This window comes from Paramormyrops kingsleyae, chromosome 4 (assembly GCF_048594095.1).
Source record: "Paramormyrops kingsleyae isolate MSU_618 chromosome 4, PKINGS_0.4, whole genome shotgun sequence".
Classification (NCBI taxonomy): Eukaryota; Metazoa; Chordata; class Actinopteri; order Osteoglossiformes; family Mormyridae; genus Paramormyrops; species Paramormyrops kingsleyae.
This window is the reverse complement of record NC_132800.1, coordinates 38,455,734-38,468,450: the sequence shown is the minus strand read 5'-3', so window position 1 is coordinate 38,468,450 and position 12,717 is coordinate 38,455,734. Positions and strand designations below refer to the sequence as shown.

The following is a 12,717-nucleotide window of genomic DNA, read 5'->3' as shown; positions in this document are numbered from 1 at the left end:
AAATGAGCATGGCCCGTTCTAAAAGTAGCAAATGTTATCGATCGGTGTGGGGACATTCTAAAACGCTTAATGTGAAAACGCTTAATGTGGTTTAATGTACCAAAATAGCGACCAAAAATCACCAAATTTCGCACACACACATCTGGCCATAAATGGTCATTGACGCCCATTATAAGGAAAAGGCTTAATGTAAAATAAAGTCCATATTCCTTGTATTTCGGTTTAGATTTTTTGTCAGGTGAAAGTGTTTATGACCAGATATATGTGTGAGAAATATAGTGATTTTTGGTGGCTGTCTTGGTACTTTAAGTTACATTAAGCCTTTTCCTTATACAGTAATGGACGTCAATGGAGGGGAAAACGCTTAACGTAAAATAAAGTCCATATTCCTTTTATTTCGGTTTAGATTTTTTGTCAGGTGAAAGTCTTTATGACCAGATGTGTGTGTGCGAAATTTGGTGATTATTGGTCGCTATTTTGGTACATTAAACCACATTAAGCGTTTTAGAATGTCCCTCTCAAAGATACTATGAAACACCGGGAAAGTATTAGCTTACCTTATATATATAGTAATTAGAACATTATTTCCTAAATGCGTAATATACATCATGTTTTCAGCATGCCAGCACGCAATTTTTTACACAGTATTCACGATTCTCCCAACCTTATCAAGTAGACTCGTGACTCGCCCATGCCGTTAGTTGACCAATCACAGTGTGATTGTCAGAAGAGATGTATATTCAGTGAGTTTAATGATTCATTTATTAAGAAGCGGCGAGAGAGTGACTAAAAAAAACGGATGCTGAAAAAAAGTGAAGAATTTGATTAGTAGAAGCAAAAATACAAAGAAAAGTGAAGAATTGAAATCAAACTCCAGGGGGAACCCTGATTAACGATAATGACCGAAGGAAAAATATTGTCATGTCGCTTCACCTCTGTCGCGACCATAAACACGGACTGTATAATTCACCCTTAATGCCAAAGAAACAGTTTGCAGCATAAAAAAATGGAAAATGAGTTCATGGTGTTACTTGTTGACTGTAAATAAATGTCTCTCCAGTTTGATTTGTTTAGACGTCGAGACATAGTTTTGGTAGACATAGTTGTCATATTACTCTCGGCCTCAAACACAGAGTAAATTATCTTGTGCGCACAGAATAACTTGTGAGCACAAAAAAATAACTTGTGCCACACGATTTAAAAAAAAATTAAAAATCACCCTATGGGACTTCGGGGGCTCCGTATTAAAGTGAGAATTTCACACATAGCCTACCGAAATAATAAAAATAACACATGCTATTAACATCCCTTCTTGTATAATTAAAATATATTATTAACGTTCGTTTCCAATGTTAATAATATAATTTAAATCGATCACCAAAATAATAAGTATGTACTTTAAAAGACTCGATTTCTGTTAGGTCGAGTTAAAGTCCGGGCTGTGTGTGACGATTATGTGATATCTGGTACCACCTCCATGCATGTTTGCATAACGTCATGTTCGAATTCGCTTGTGGAGATTACGTGTTTCCGTCCCTCTAGTGGAGATCCTCCTGGTGGAGATCTGCAGCCAGACCCTTCTCCACATGCGACATGAGCAGTGGTGGCGCCGCAGTAGGATCTGTGCAGAATTACAGTAGTAGGAACTACGCAAATTTGGAGGCTAAATTAAGTTAATAATTATCGGATTTCATTATCGGTTGATTTTTTCATTATCAAAATTATCGGTGTGACGTCATAATTGCCATTATCGGCCGATAATTATCGGTGACCGATATTATCGTGCATCCCTAGCAATAATAATGCCGACAGTAGAGCTTTCCTGCCCCAAGGGCAGCAGCATTACTGCATTACTAATACTAACCAGTAGGAATAATAATGCTGACAGTAGAGCTTTCCTGCCCCAAGGGCAGCAGCATTACTGCATTACTAATACTAACCAGTAGGAATAATAATGCTGACAGTAGAGCTTTCCTGCCCCAAGGGCAGCAGCATTACTGCATTACTAATACTAACCACTAGCAATAATAATGCTGACAGTAGAGCTTTCCCGCCCCAAGGGCAGCAGCATTACTGCATTACTAATCCTAACCAGTAGGAATAATAATGCTCACAGCACAGCTTTCCCGCCCCATGGGCAGCAGCATTATTGCATTTCTAATGCGAAGCACTAGCAATAATAATACTGACAGCGCAGCTTTCCTGCCCGAAGTGCAGCAGCATTTCCCTACATTACTAATACTAACTACTGCTTGCAACACAGTCTTCCTTCCCTGGGACCTTCAGAACCCTACACCACTAATAAGAGATCATATTAATGTAGAAAAATAGGCAGTTAAAATACCAAACCTGACCTCAAAATTCTCCTTTTAGACAGCTTACTCTGAGTTTCAAAAGTAACTTGCGCCAGCATAAGTGGTTATAAAATACGCAAATACACTCACCTAAAGGATTATTAGGAACACCATACTAATACGGTGTTTGACCCCCTTTCGCCTTCAGAACTGCCTTAATTATACGTGGCACAGTGGTAACAAGGCATGATGGATCCATGTTCTCATTCTGTTTACGCCAAATTCTGACTCTACCATTTGAATGTCTCAACAGAAATCGAGACTCATCAGACCAGGCAACATTTTTCCAGTCTTCAACTGTCAATTTTGGTGAGCTCGTGCAAATTGTAGCCTCTTTTTCCTATTTGTAGTGGAGATGAGTGGTACCCGGTGGGGTCTTCTGCTGTTGTAGCCCATCCGCCTCAAGGTTGTGCGTGTTGTGGCTTCACAAATGCTTTGCTGCATACCTCGGTTGTAACGAGTGGTTATTTCAGTCAAAGTTGCTCTTCTATCAGCTTGAATCAGTCGGCCCATTCTCCTCTGACCTCTAGCATCAACAAGGCATTTTCGCCCACTGGACTGCCGCATACTGGATGTTTTTCCCTTTGCACACCATTCTTTGTAAACCCTAGAAATGGTTGTGCGTGAAAATCCCAGTAACTGAGCAGATTGTGAAATACTCAGACCGGCCCGTCTGGCACCAACAACCATGCCGCGCTCAAAATTGCTTAAATCACCTTTCTTTCCCATTCTGACATTCAGTTTGGAGTTCAGGAGATTGTCTTGACCAGGACCACACCCCTAAATGCATTGAAGCAACTGCCATGTGATTGGTTGATTAGATAATTGCATTAATGAGAAATTGAACAGGTGTTCCTAATAATCCTTTAGGTGAGTGTATAAGTAATCCATCACATGCAATCATCATTTTATCAGCATTTTCATCGTTAGCTTTTTAAGCTAATGCTAACCAGCTCTTAGCAAAAGAATAATAACATGCTCATTGCCTCAGACTAGTTTATCAAAGTAAATCCTGTTAACCAAATAAATGTTAAACAATCTTACCTTTGGGATAAGTGCAATGAAAAATCTCCCAAAATTCTTCTTTTGTGCGCCGGATCGCTTCACCAATACTGCCGCTGAAACATTTTTTTGAAACTCCCGCCTAATGTTCAGCTTCTTGGTCCCGCCCCCTCTGTTTCTTTAGACCCGCCTCCTCTACGATTTGATTGATTATTTCTCTGAACCAAGCAACTTTCGTTCTGCCCTCAGAACGTTTTTGAGTAAGTAAAACTCCCAGGAGCTCTTGGAGAGCAAATAAACAATGAGTCAGCAGGCAAGGATCACAGCCAGTACCAGAGCATGTGAGCGGAGCGGGCGAAATTTGGTCAGAGCGCGGAGTGGTTTTTTAATAAGGCTGGAGCGGTCGCTCTGTCTCGCTCCGATACCGCTCACACTACGACTTTGAGGCGTGCGCAAATCTTGTCATTCAAATTAGGTCTAATAGGATTTTTTAAATTCACGTTAATAAATTTTATTTTATAGAGATAGACGCGCAGCAGCAGCATCAACTAGTGTTGTAGTTCTCGAGACCGGTCTTGGTCTCGAGACCGGTCTCGAGACCAATTTTTTGTGGTCTCGGTCTTGTCTTGGTCTCGACTCTATTTGGTCTCGGTCTTGTCTTGGTCTCGACTCTATTTGGTCTCGGTCTTGTCTTGGTCTCGGACATAGCGGTCTCGATGGGATGGGGAAAAAAAGAGAAAACTGCGCATCCTCACAGAACAGTATCATTATTTATTACGCACCTCAATTCAAATGCAACCAGTCAGATGCATCCATTTCAAAAACGTTACATTTTATACATTTTCTCCACGGACACTGCCAGTGCTTCACAGTCCACAAACATCATACACATCATATCATACATCGGCAAAAAAATGTCCGCGAAGTCTATAGCATAGTTATAATTCAAATAAATTAGGTATTTTACATTGATTAGAAAGCACGGTCTTGGAGGTGCAAGTCAATCTGGAGGCTCATTCTCTTCAATTCAAAGCAAAGGATCATTACATGGCTGTATTCATAGCTTACCTGAGGTCTCTGTCCCTGGTATAAGAGACTTAATATGAACATCTTTCTGGTACATCCCATCTCTTTCCCTTGACGAGGTCTGATAAAATGGTTATAGGAGAGGATTGCTGAGAATATTATTTTCCATCAGGTCTCGTAACTATGACAAATCTGGGAGATTTTAAATGAGAGACATATGGACAATATAATTGAAAAGATAACATGAATTTGATTTAACGAGTAATGACACTTTACAGCAATGCCTTTTTTCTCTACAGTTGATCTGGGTAATGTGATGTCGATTCTAGCCCTAGTCTGTTTTCGGTCTTGGTCTTGGTCTTGGTCTCGACCAGTCATGGTCTTGGTCTCGCCTTAGTGTGTCTTGGTCTTGGTCTTGGACTTGGTCTTGGTCTTGGTACCCTCAAGTCTCGGCAGTGTCTTGGTCTTGATACCCTCCGGTCTCGGCAATGTCTTGGTCTCGGTTTAGGCGGTCTTGACTACAACACTAGCATCAACAGAAAATAACTGAGGAATTTAAAACGTGGATGCGCTTAGCCTGTATATTCTTTACGCTATTAAGCCCACTGATTACTTTATTTTTAAGACTATTTTGTGTGGAATGCCATTGCCAAACCTGTCCATCGTTGCCTATATGTTGTTTAAAAATAAATATTTTCTGTTCTGAGTGCCGTTGCTCACATTTCTTTATGATATAAGGCATCGGTTTAAGGTGATATTTGTTAGGCTTGCAGATTATTTATCCCTCTTTTAAATTGGAGCGAGCGTGGAGCGATTTTACTGGAGCTGGAGGAAATTTTAGTGGAGCGAGCAGCGGTGTTGAGCGGAGCGACTTAGTGCAAATTAGAGCGGAGGAGCGGGTGGAGCCAACAGCCTCGTGAGCGAGGAGCGGAAATTCTCACCGCTCCACTCCGCTCACATGCTCTGGCCAGTACCATAGAACCGGGAGAGTCGGAAACCGACAGTCATAGGAAGAGATGCTGAATGAGAGGTGAGGACACCAGGGAGATCCGAGGGAGATTTGGGTTAAGGTTATCAGGACCTAGGGAGGAACGGAAAGCATGAATAGACCATAGACAGAGACAGAGAATAGCTGCTCAGTCCGATGCGTTCTACAAACAGTACCTCACACTGAGTGATCGGGCAAGAAGATGTAAAAGGGCATGTGATGGGTGATTACAATCAGCTGGACTGCCTGTTAGCCCAAAGCACACGTGGCGTGTGTGTGACAGTAAGTTACACTTCAAGGAAGTTTTTTTGTTGTTGTTGTTGGGAAGTAGAAGAAAAAGGCAGCACATCTGTTGCTTGTTTGTATGGATACCTCTGAAGTGTAGAATAACGGTATCAACATTGGGTCCTTGATCAAGGTCCTTTATCCCAGAATCTGTTCCCTGGACGCTGGATAAATGGCTGACCAAATTGCAAATCGGAACATGCAAGATTGAACTTTGTGGTACTTGACTCCTTCTGTGCAATTACAATATTTTATTATATCCAATGAGAAACTGTATAAATTAGTTTTGGTTTGTTTTGTGTTTCACTTCCACTAAGAAGCCTTTTCTAATGCCCGTCTCATTCCTCTAACCCTTATATATTGAATTCCTTCAAAGTAGTGGACATTCGGAGATATTGCCTATGTCACCAGAACAGTTGCTCATATTGTGGGCAGTTTGTGATACAATTCCTGCATGACACATGAATATGACCGAGTCCCTTCGCTGGAACTCATTAAAAAGGTGCATCCTGGCAGCTAGAGGCATACGAATGCAGATTTAATGGGAGGATGGCAGACAGAACAGCTCATGTGAGAAAAGAGGAACAGCATGTAGTCTCTGTGGTTAAGAAAATGCAGTTTATTCTGTTTCACTTCCATTAAGCAACTTCAACACACAAATCTTGCTTCGTGCCTGCCTTTCTGGGTGGCTGTCTCCCACCTTTATCTCTTTTATCTTGAATTCTTAGTTTTGTGGAAATTCCAAGATACAATTGAACCCCATCGCTGGAACTCATGCATGAACCTGAAATCCCGTCAAAACCAGTTTGGACAAAAAAATGAGAGGTGTGACCCTGACTTATATTTGAGGGCCAAGCAGGTTTTTCTCATTTGTCAAAGGATAAGAGGAAGTCATTGGTAAGAGATTTTTGGTAAAACTATTATCTTTGTCTAAAGGTATATTTAAGCTTCATCTGAACTAGTGCCATGTAAAAAATATGTTGTTTGTGGAAATATTTGATTGTTGTGCTCATCACGGAGCTCATCTGGTCGACATTTATAAAAAAATCCTCTTAAAATGAAGCTGTAGTTATTTAAATTTGTAACTTCACAGAACTGCTTAGTCGTTTTCTCCTGACCAAATATTGTGGGCCAAAGCCAAAATTGCCTGGTCAGAGTCCAGATTTGAACCTTATGGAGAATATTTGGTCTTTGTTTTGTAGTTTTGGTTTTGGCCCATATTTTTTGCCCAGGAGTGTACATTTATAAATAACTCTCTAAAAATCTAATTGTTATTTTTAGGAGAATTGTTATTTTTCCTTGTCTGTTGTAAGTAACTTCCACACACAGAAACACATTTTTGTGCAATATCCTGGTGAAAGACATAAGGAATTAAAAAAAAATATATATATGGCTGTAAAACAGATTTTTTGGATTCTGTCATTTGACAAAAGCATGTCACACCCTGCCCATCTGACTCTCCTGTTTTTTCCTAACGTGGCCCTAACAAGCCACACTTCGCGTTTGTTTCTCTTACCTCTCATTCCTGCCCTCATGTTACTCACGTTTATTCTGTCACATGCACTGGGACTAAAGACTCGGGAGCAGGCATAGTGAAGCAACAAAAAGTGATTAATTTGGGAGACTGAACAGAACTGTGGGAAAAAACTGGATCTCAGGGGACCAAACAGAAGGCTTTGGCACAGGCAACACAAAGGCACAACGTTAATAACAGATCTGCAACAGGGCAGGAACGAGACGCAAGACAAACGAGCACCAGGCGTGGCCCTAAGGAAAAACAGGAGGGACAAAGGGGCGGGGCGTGATGAAACAGTTACATATGTGCAGTTTTATTTAGAAGAGTTTCTGCCTCTGGTCTGTGGGGACAACAGAGGTAAAGATGTGAGGAATACAAGGATGTTGTAAGTCCACAGAGTCAATGGAGGAGGAGATTAAAGTTTTTTTTTTCCATGGTGACGATTTAGGGGAAGACAGGAGGAACACAAGAAAGTCCTGAGACTACAGTGACAATGGAGGACAAGACGGATGGAACGCAAGAAAGTCCTGAGACCTCGGTGACAATGGAGCGCAAGACGGATGGAACGCAAGAAAGTCCTGAGACTACAGTGACAATGGAGGACAAGACGGATGGAACGCAAGAAAGTCCTAAGACCTTGGTGACAATGGAGGGCAAGACCGAAGGAACACAAAGACCTGCTCAGCCCACATCGATAAGTATACTGCAGCAACTTGGGGTACGTCCAGTTATGTCTTTCTGTATTCGCTGATGGATAATGAATTAGCTTGGTTTCATGAAATTTGTTCAGGAACGAAAATAATGATGCGTTTAACCACTGCAACTCTTTACTATCACTTTTCATTTGCTCCATACCAGCATCCTTCCCCTTATTTTTCTGTAACAGATTGTAACAGAAATGATGATGGGAAAGATGAAAGGCAGAAAGGATATAAAATGCTGTACATTTTAAGGTATAACAACAGAGCACATAACCTGAGTAATTTTATTCTAAACGCTTGCAGTGTTTCAGCTCCATTGCATCCCCACGGTTCGCTTACAGGCGACTGTAAGTGACACAAATACGTGGAAGGCCATTTGTCTCTGTGTTTCTGGTTTCTGGTGGTGTAGTTTCTCCAGGCTTCGCTTCCTTTCTCTCCAGGAGATGCTGGCATGTTTTTTTCTTTCTGTCTTATCCAGACACGTCTCGCACATTATAACCTGCAATTACGCATTAGTTTCAACATTCTAATCATCTGTGAAAGCCCACTGAAGCACACCTCTGAGACCAGGGTCTGCTATGGCTCCATGTGTGTTCTGGGTTGTTCCATGCCCTGCGATTGGTTGGCATCCCACCCTGGGTTGTTCCCTGCCTTGTGCCTGTAGTCTCACAGATAGGCTCCGGACCATCCATCCCACCCCGTGACCCTGAATTGGACAAGTGTTTAGACGGATGGAAACTCCCAATGGTGGAAATTGAAATGGGGTGGGGGTAATTCAAATAAAATCCTTTACAGTTCATTAGAATGTACACAGAAGTGTTGCATTCAAATGTAGGACAATTGCAGAGCTTTACTTTTCAACACAAATTTCATTGAAAGGATTTTTTTGCTCATTAATTTAGCTATAAGTGCAGTTTTACATGTAATTGCTAGGTTTTAGCAGTTACTAAAGCTAATTGTGATTACTTTTGAATACAGATCTTTTTGCAAATCTCTTTACAACAGATAAAATTCTTTTCTGAAACATGTAGCTGCAAACTGCCTCCCGGATTTTTTATGAAGAAAGGGTCTGAATCCTTACCTGTTGGTGAGTTCTCCTGCAGTGAGATTGCAATACAGTAAAATGTTTCAAATGGTTACTCAACCTGCTACTGAGTTACAGTGAGGTGTGGAATGTGTGATTAAGCATTTTTTTAATGATCATTTGTAATATGCAGTGAAGGAGCCATCAAAATCCATGAGAAGTGAAAAGAAGCCGAGAAACATCTGTAGGAAGCCCTCATCTCCTCAACATCACAGAACCTCCACATCTGCAACGATTAACATGGATTGGGTTTTGGAACTGGTGAGTTTAATTTTATCAAAGTGGTGAAAAATTTATCAAACCAAACACTTCTGAAGTGGACTCAATTATTTAAATTTAACATGCAGAATTTAGGGCTATTGGAGCGTGATCGTTTCAGAATCACTGAAAACGAGATTAAATCACTCTGCAAACAGGATTAAATCAAGGTTATATCAGGTTATATGTTATCAATCATGAAGATGACAGCACCATATTTTTTAATGATTAGTCCAAAGTGTTAAGTGTCATGATTACATTTTTTTTCTCAGCTGTCAGGAAATGAGAACTTATTTACACCAGATGTGGTGGAAACAAGTAACAAGTCAGAATTCAGGTAATCCAGCTGGGTCTTATGTAACTGAACTTCAACATCACTGTGTGAAGCCTGCAAGTGGATAATGAGGACATCCACCAATCAACTGACTTTTCCAGTGACTTTTAACCACTTCAAATATGAATCACACTGTCCAGTGTAGAGTACATGATAATCATGTTACAATCATGGCTTGACTGGTTAACTGAGTCTCTCCTCCAACCTTGGTTCTCTGATACAGGTTCCAGATGAAACATCCTGGAAGGTTCTTCTGCTGCGTCACAGGCTTGGTGTTTGTGATGAAGTCCAGCGGGCAGGTGACCTACAGCTTCTGCTCCTGGGAAAAAAAACCTAAGATCCCTGGCAGCTGGAGTCTGGCGGGGCCCCATATTAACATTGAGTGTCCCCAAGGGACCCTGAAGGAGCTGCACCTCCCTCACTGTGAGATGTCGTTTGCAGGTAAATTTTACAGGCTAATGTGAAAGTTCAGATATTTCTTACTACACTTGCCCAGGATAATTTACAAATTCTATGTTACAGTAAGACTGCAATCTTAATACAGTTGTATATTCAGTAAGGTGAAACACAACTCAAGGAAAAAATCCAAATAGCACAATCGTTCAACATAACCTGAACAAAACCAGAAAAAGCAGAGTTGAGTTTAATCATAGCTCATACATGGTTTGCAGCTGTACTATTATTCTAGTTTTGGACTGAAGTTGAGGGTGTTGAGTTTGTGCCAAAGGCAAATTAGTAATGGTGTAATTCTAATGTACAACATATGGACACAAGTATTGGGAGACTCCTCTTAATCATTGAATTCAGGTATTTCATTTAATTGTGTATAAGATCAAGCACCTAACAATGCGATCAGGTTTACAAGCATTTGTGAAACAGTGGGTCATCCTGATGGGCTCAGTGAATTCAAGCATGGTACTGTCATAGGATGCTGCAATTGCAATAAGTCAGTTCATGAAATTTCTTCTCTGCTAGATATTCCAGGGTAAACTGTAAGTGGTATTATTGCAAAGTAGAAGCATTTAGGAACAACAGAAAACAGACCACGTCACGTAAAGTATCAGAGGGGAGTCACAGAGTGCTGAGCATAGTGCGTAAAAGTCGCCAACACTCTGATTCAATAACTGCAGAGTTAAAAACTTCCTCTGGTATTAACACCAGCACAAAAACTGTGCAGTGGAAACACGTTCTATGGAATGAAGAAAATATTAATGAGATGTGTTTTGTGACACCTAGAAGTTAGTAATATATATAAACTTGGCGTATCATTATGTTTAGTAAACCCCGTTAGCGGAGCACAGCACATGCGACTGTTTTGGTAAATCATGGAAGCGATAAGCACTGAAGTGGCGGTGAAGAAAGGAACAGGTCAGCAGCCATGACATCTTTTAAAAGAGATGATCTTTTTAAAAGAGGAGATTTTTGTGGGGTGTGGTTGCGGCCCCCCACCCTCGCTATCAAGGGCATTCCATGGAGAAATTCACACGCACCCAACACACGCATACATGTTCAAACACCTCCCCCAAACAGATGAACACACATGCAAATTCACCTCCACGCTCCCTTCCAAGCACATGCTACAATCTTGTATGTCTGTATATCTGTTTTATTTTCTTTATTTCTGGTTGTGTTGTATTTATCCTTTTTTGGTTGTATTTCAAATGCGTTTTTTTTTTTCTTTCTTGCCTTATGTGCTTTTTACGTTACTTCTGTCTTTCTTAGCCTCTCTGTCCCACTGTTGTCTCCGCCTTTGTTCGTGTTTTTTTGTTTTTTTTCTCTCTCTCTCTTTCCTTCCTTCTCTTTAATCTCTCTCCCTACCCCTTTTCTTCACTCGTTTTCCTAATCTATCACTCCCTTCCGGGCAGCACGGCAACTGGAATATTTTACATGTATTAAATAAGATACAATAAATATACGAATAAAAAGAAATCGACCAACATGAAGGGCCTATACAGAGTTTATAGAGCCCCTCATGGTAAAGCAAATATGTCTGACACAGCAGTGCATTCAGACCATTATTCTGCTTGCGAAAGCTGCCGGACAGGACACATTTAAAAAAAAAAAAAAAGAGGAGATCTTGTGGATAAACATGGTAAAAAGACGTCGGTGGTGTGGTGCTATTTTTTCAGCATCCCACATGTTTATTACACATAAAGATATGCCAAATTTATACAGATTGCTAACTTTTGGGCGTCATATGCATCATTAATATTATAGGTGTACTACTAATCTGCCTAAAAACTGTGGGCATAAGTAATTGTCCATATAGTAACGAAAAACTTTATTTTCAAAGTGTTAAAACAAATATATTTTCTATAAAAAACAAAATATGAAAAATACGTCGCTTTCAGCGACATTGCCTGTGTTGTTATGTTATGTTATGTCTTACGGGTCTGTGCATATAATGCAATGCTTGTGGTGTATGGGGACCAGCTAAATTTGAAGGAATCAACCATCACAGTCGTTAAAAAAATGGTCAAAACTCAGCTGGTAAAGTCGGTATTTAGGAGTTGCACTTTGGGGTCTTGAAAAGGACATGAGAAAGGAGACTGGGTGGTGGTTTGACATTGCAGGGGAGGGCAGGAGGGGGAGATGATAGAAACAGCCATTTCCTATTCAAAAGCTAAATGAAATTGGATCTTCCAGCCTTCTTGGATATCACATTTTCTTACTGTATTAAGTGGAGACTTAGGAATCAAACTGAAGGCTTCTTACTTCTTCCCATAAGAATCAATCAATTTTGCTTCCAGAAGAAAACCTGGCTGTAGCACATGTAACCAAAGACAACATGGAGATTCTGCAGCCACAGAAGGTGACAGACACACATGTGGTCATCAGCATCACCAGCCTCTCTATTTTTGGAATCCTAAAGAGGAAAATATTTCCCAAGGTCCGAGGGCAAGTGCTACTGCTGCTCCGGCCTGGAGATAAAATCTTGAATGTGTTCTTGCTGCCCCTGAATGTGCCTCCTGACCAGGTGAGCATTTCTATGCCTTATTATTTCACCGATGCTCAACCACACACACCGTATCCCACCCAGTCACACTCTCTAACCAGCACAATCACTCTGATCATTTTTGAAAGCTCAACGATGGCCGAAAACCAACCTGATAGGATCGGAGAGAGCATAGTGCAGTGGGTGGTGAGATGTTCTTTTTGGTAGGAAGGA

General features: G+C 40.8%; 1 protein-coding gene across 16 annotated transcripts in view; it reads left to right on the top strand.

Annotated features, from left to right (window-relative positions):
- The window catches only part of LOC111837909 (NACHT, LRR and PYD domains-containing protein 1b allele 5-like), a 42,262-nt gene that overhangs the window by 18,312 nt on the left and 11,233 nt on the right, over positions 1-12,717 (top strand). For 12 of the 16 annotated variants that reach the window (XM_072711293.1, XM_072711298.1, XM_072711291.1 and 9 more), the window contains 7 exons: positions 6,384-6,552; positions 7,620-7,889; positions 8,878-8,959; positions 9,090-9,217; positions 9,487-9,551; positions 9,772-9,989; positions 12,299-12,525. In XM_072711293.1, the coding sequence (XP_072567394.1) occupies positions 7,665-7,889; positions 8,878-8,959; positions 9,090-9,217; positions 9,487-9,551; positions 9,772-9,989; positions 12,299-12,525 (945 nt within the window). In that variant the 5' untranslated portion in view covers positions 6,384-6,552; positions 7,620-7,664. Of the gene's footprint in view, positions 1-5,365; positions 5,413-5,576; positions 5,653-6,383; positions 6,553-7,619; positions 7,890-8,877; positions 8,960-9,089; positions 9,218-9,486; positions 9,552-9,771; positions 9,990-12,298; positions 12,526-12,717 lie in introns of those variants that run through there. The other 4 variants (XM_072711300.1, XM_023800369.2, XM_072711299.1 and 1 more) reach the window with 4 other exon arrangements.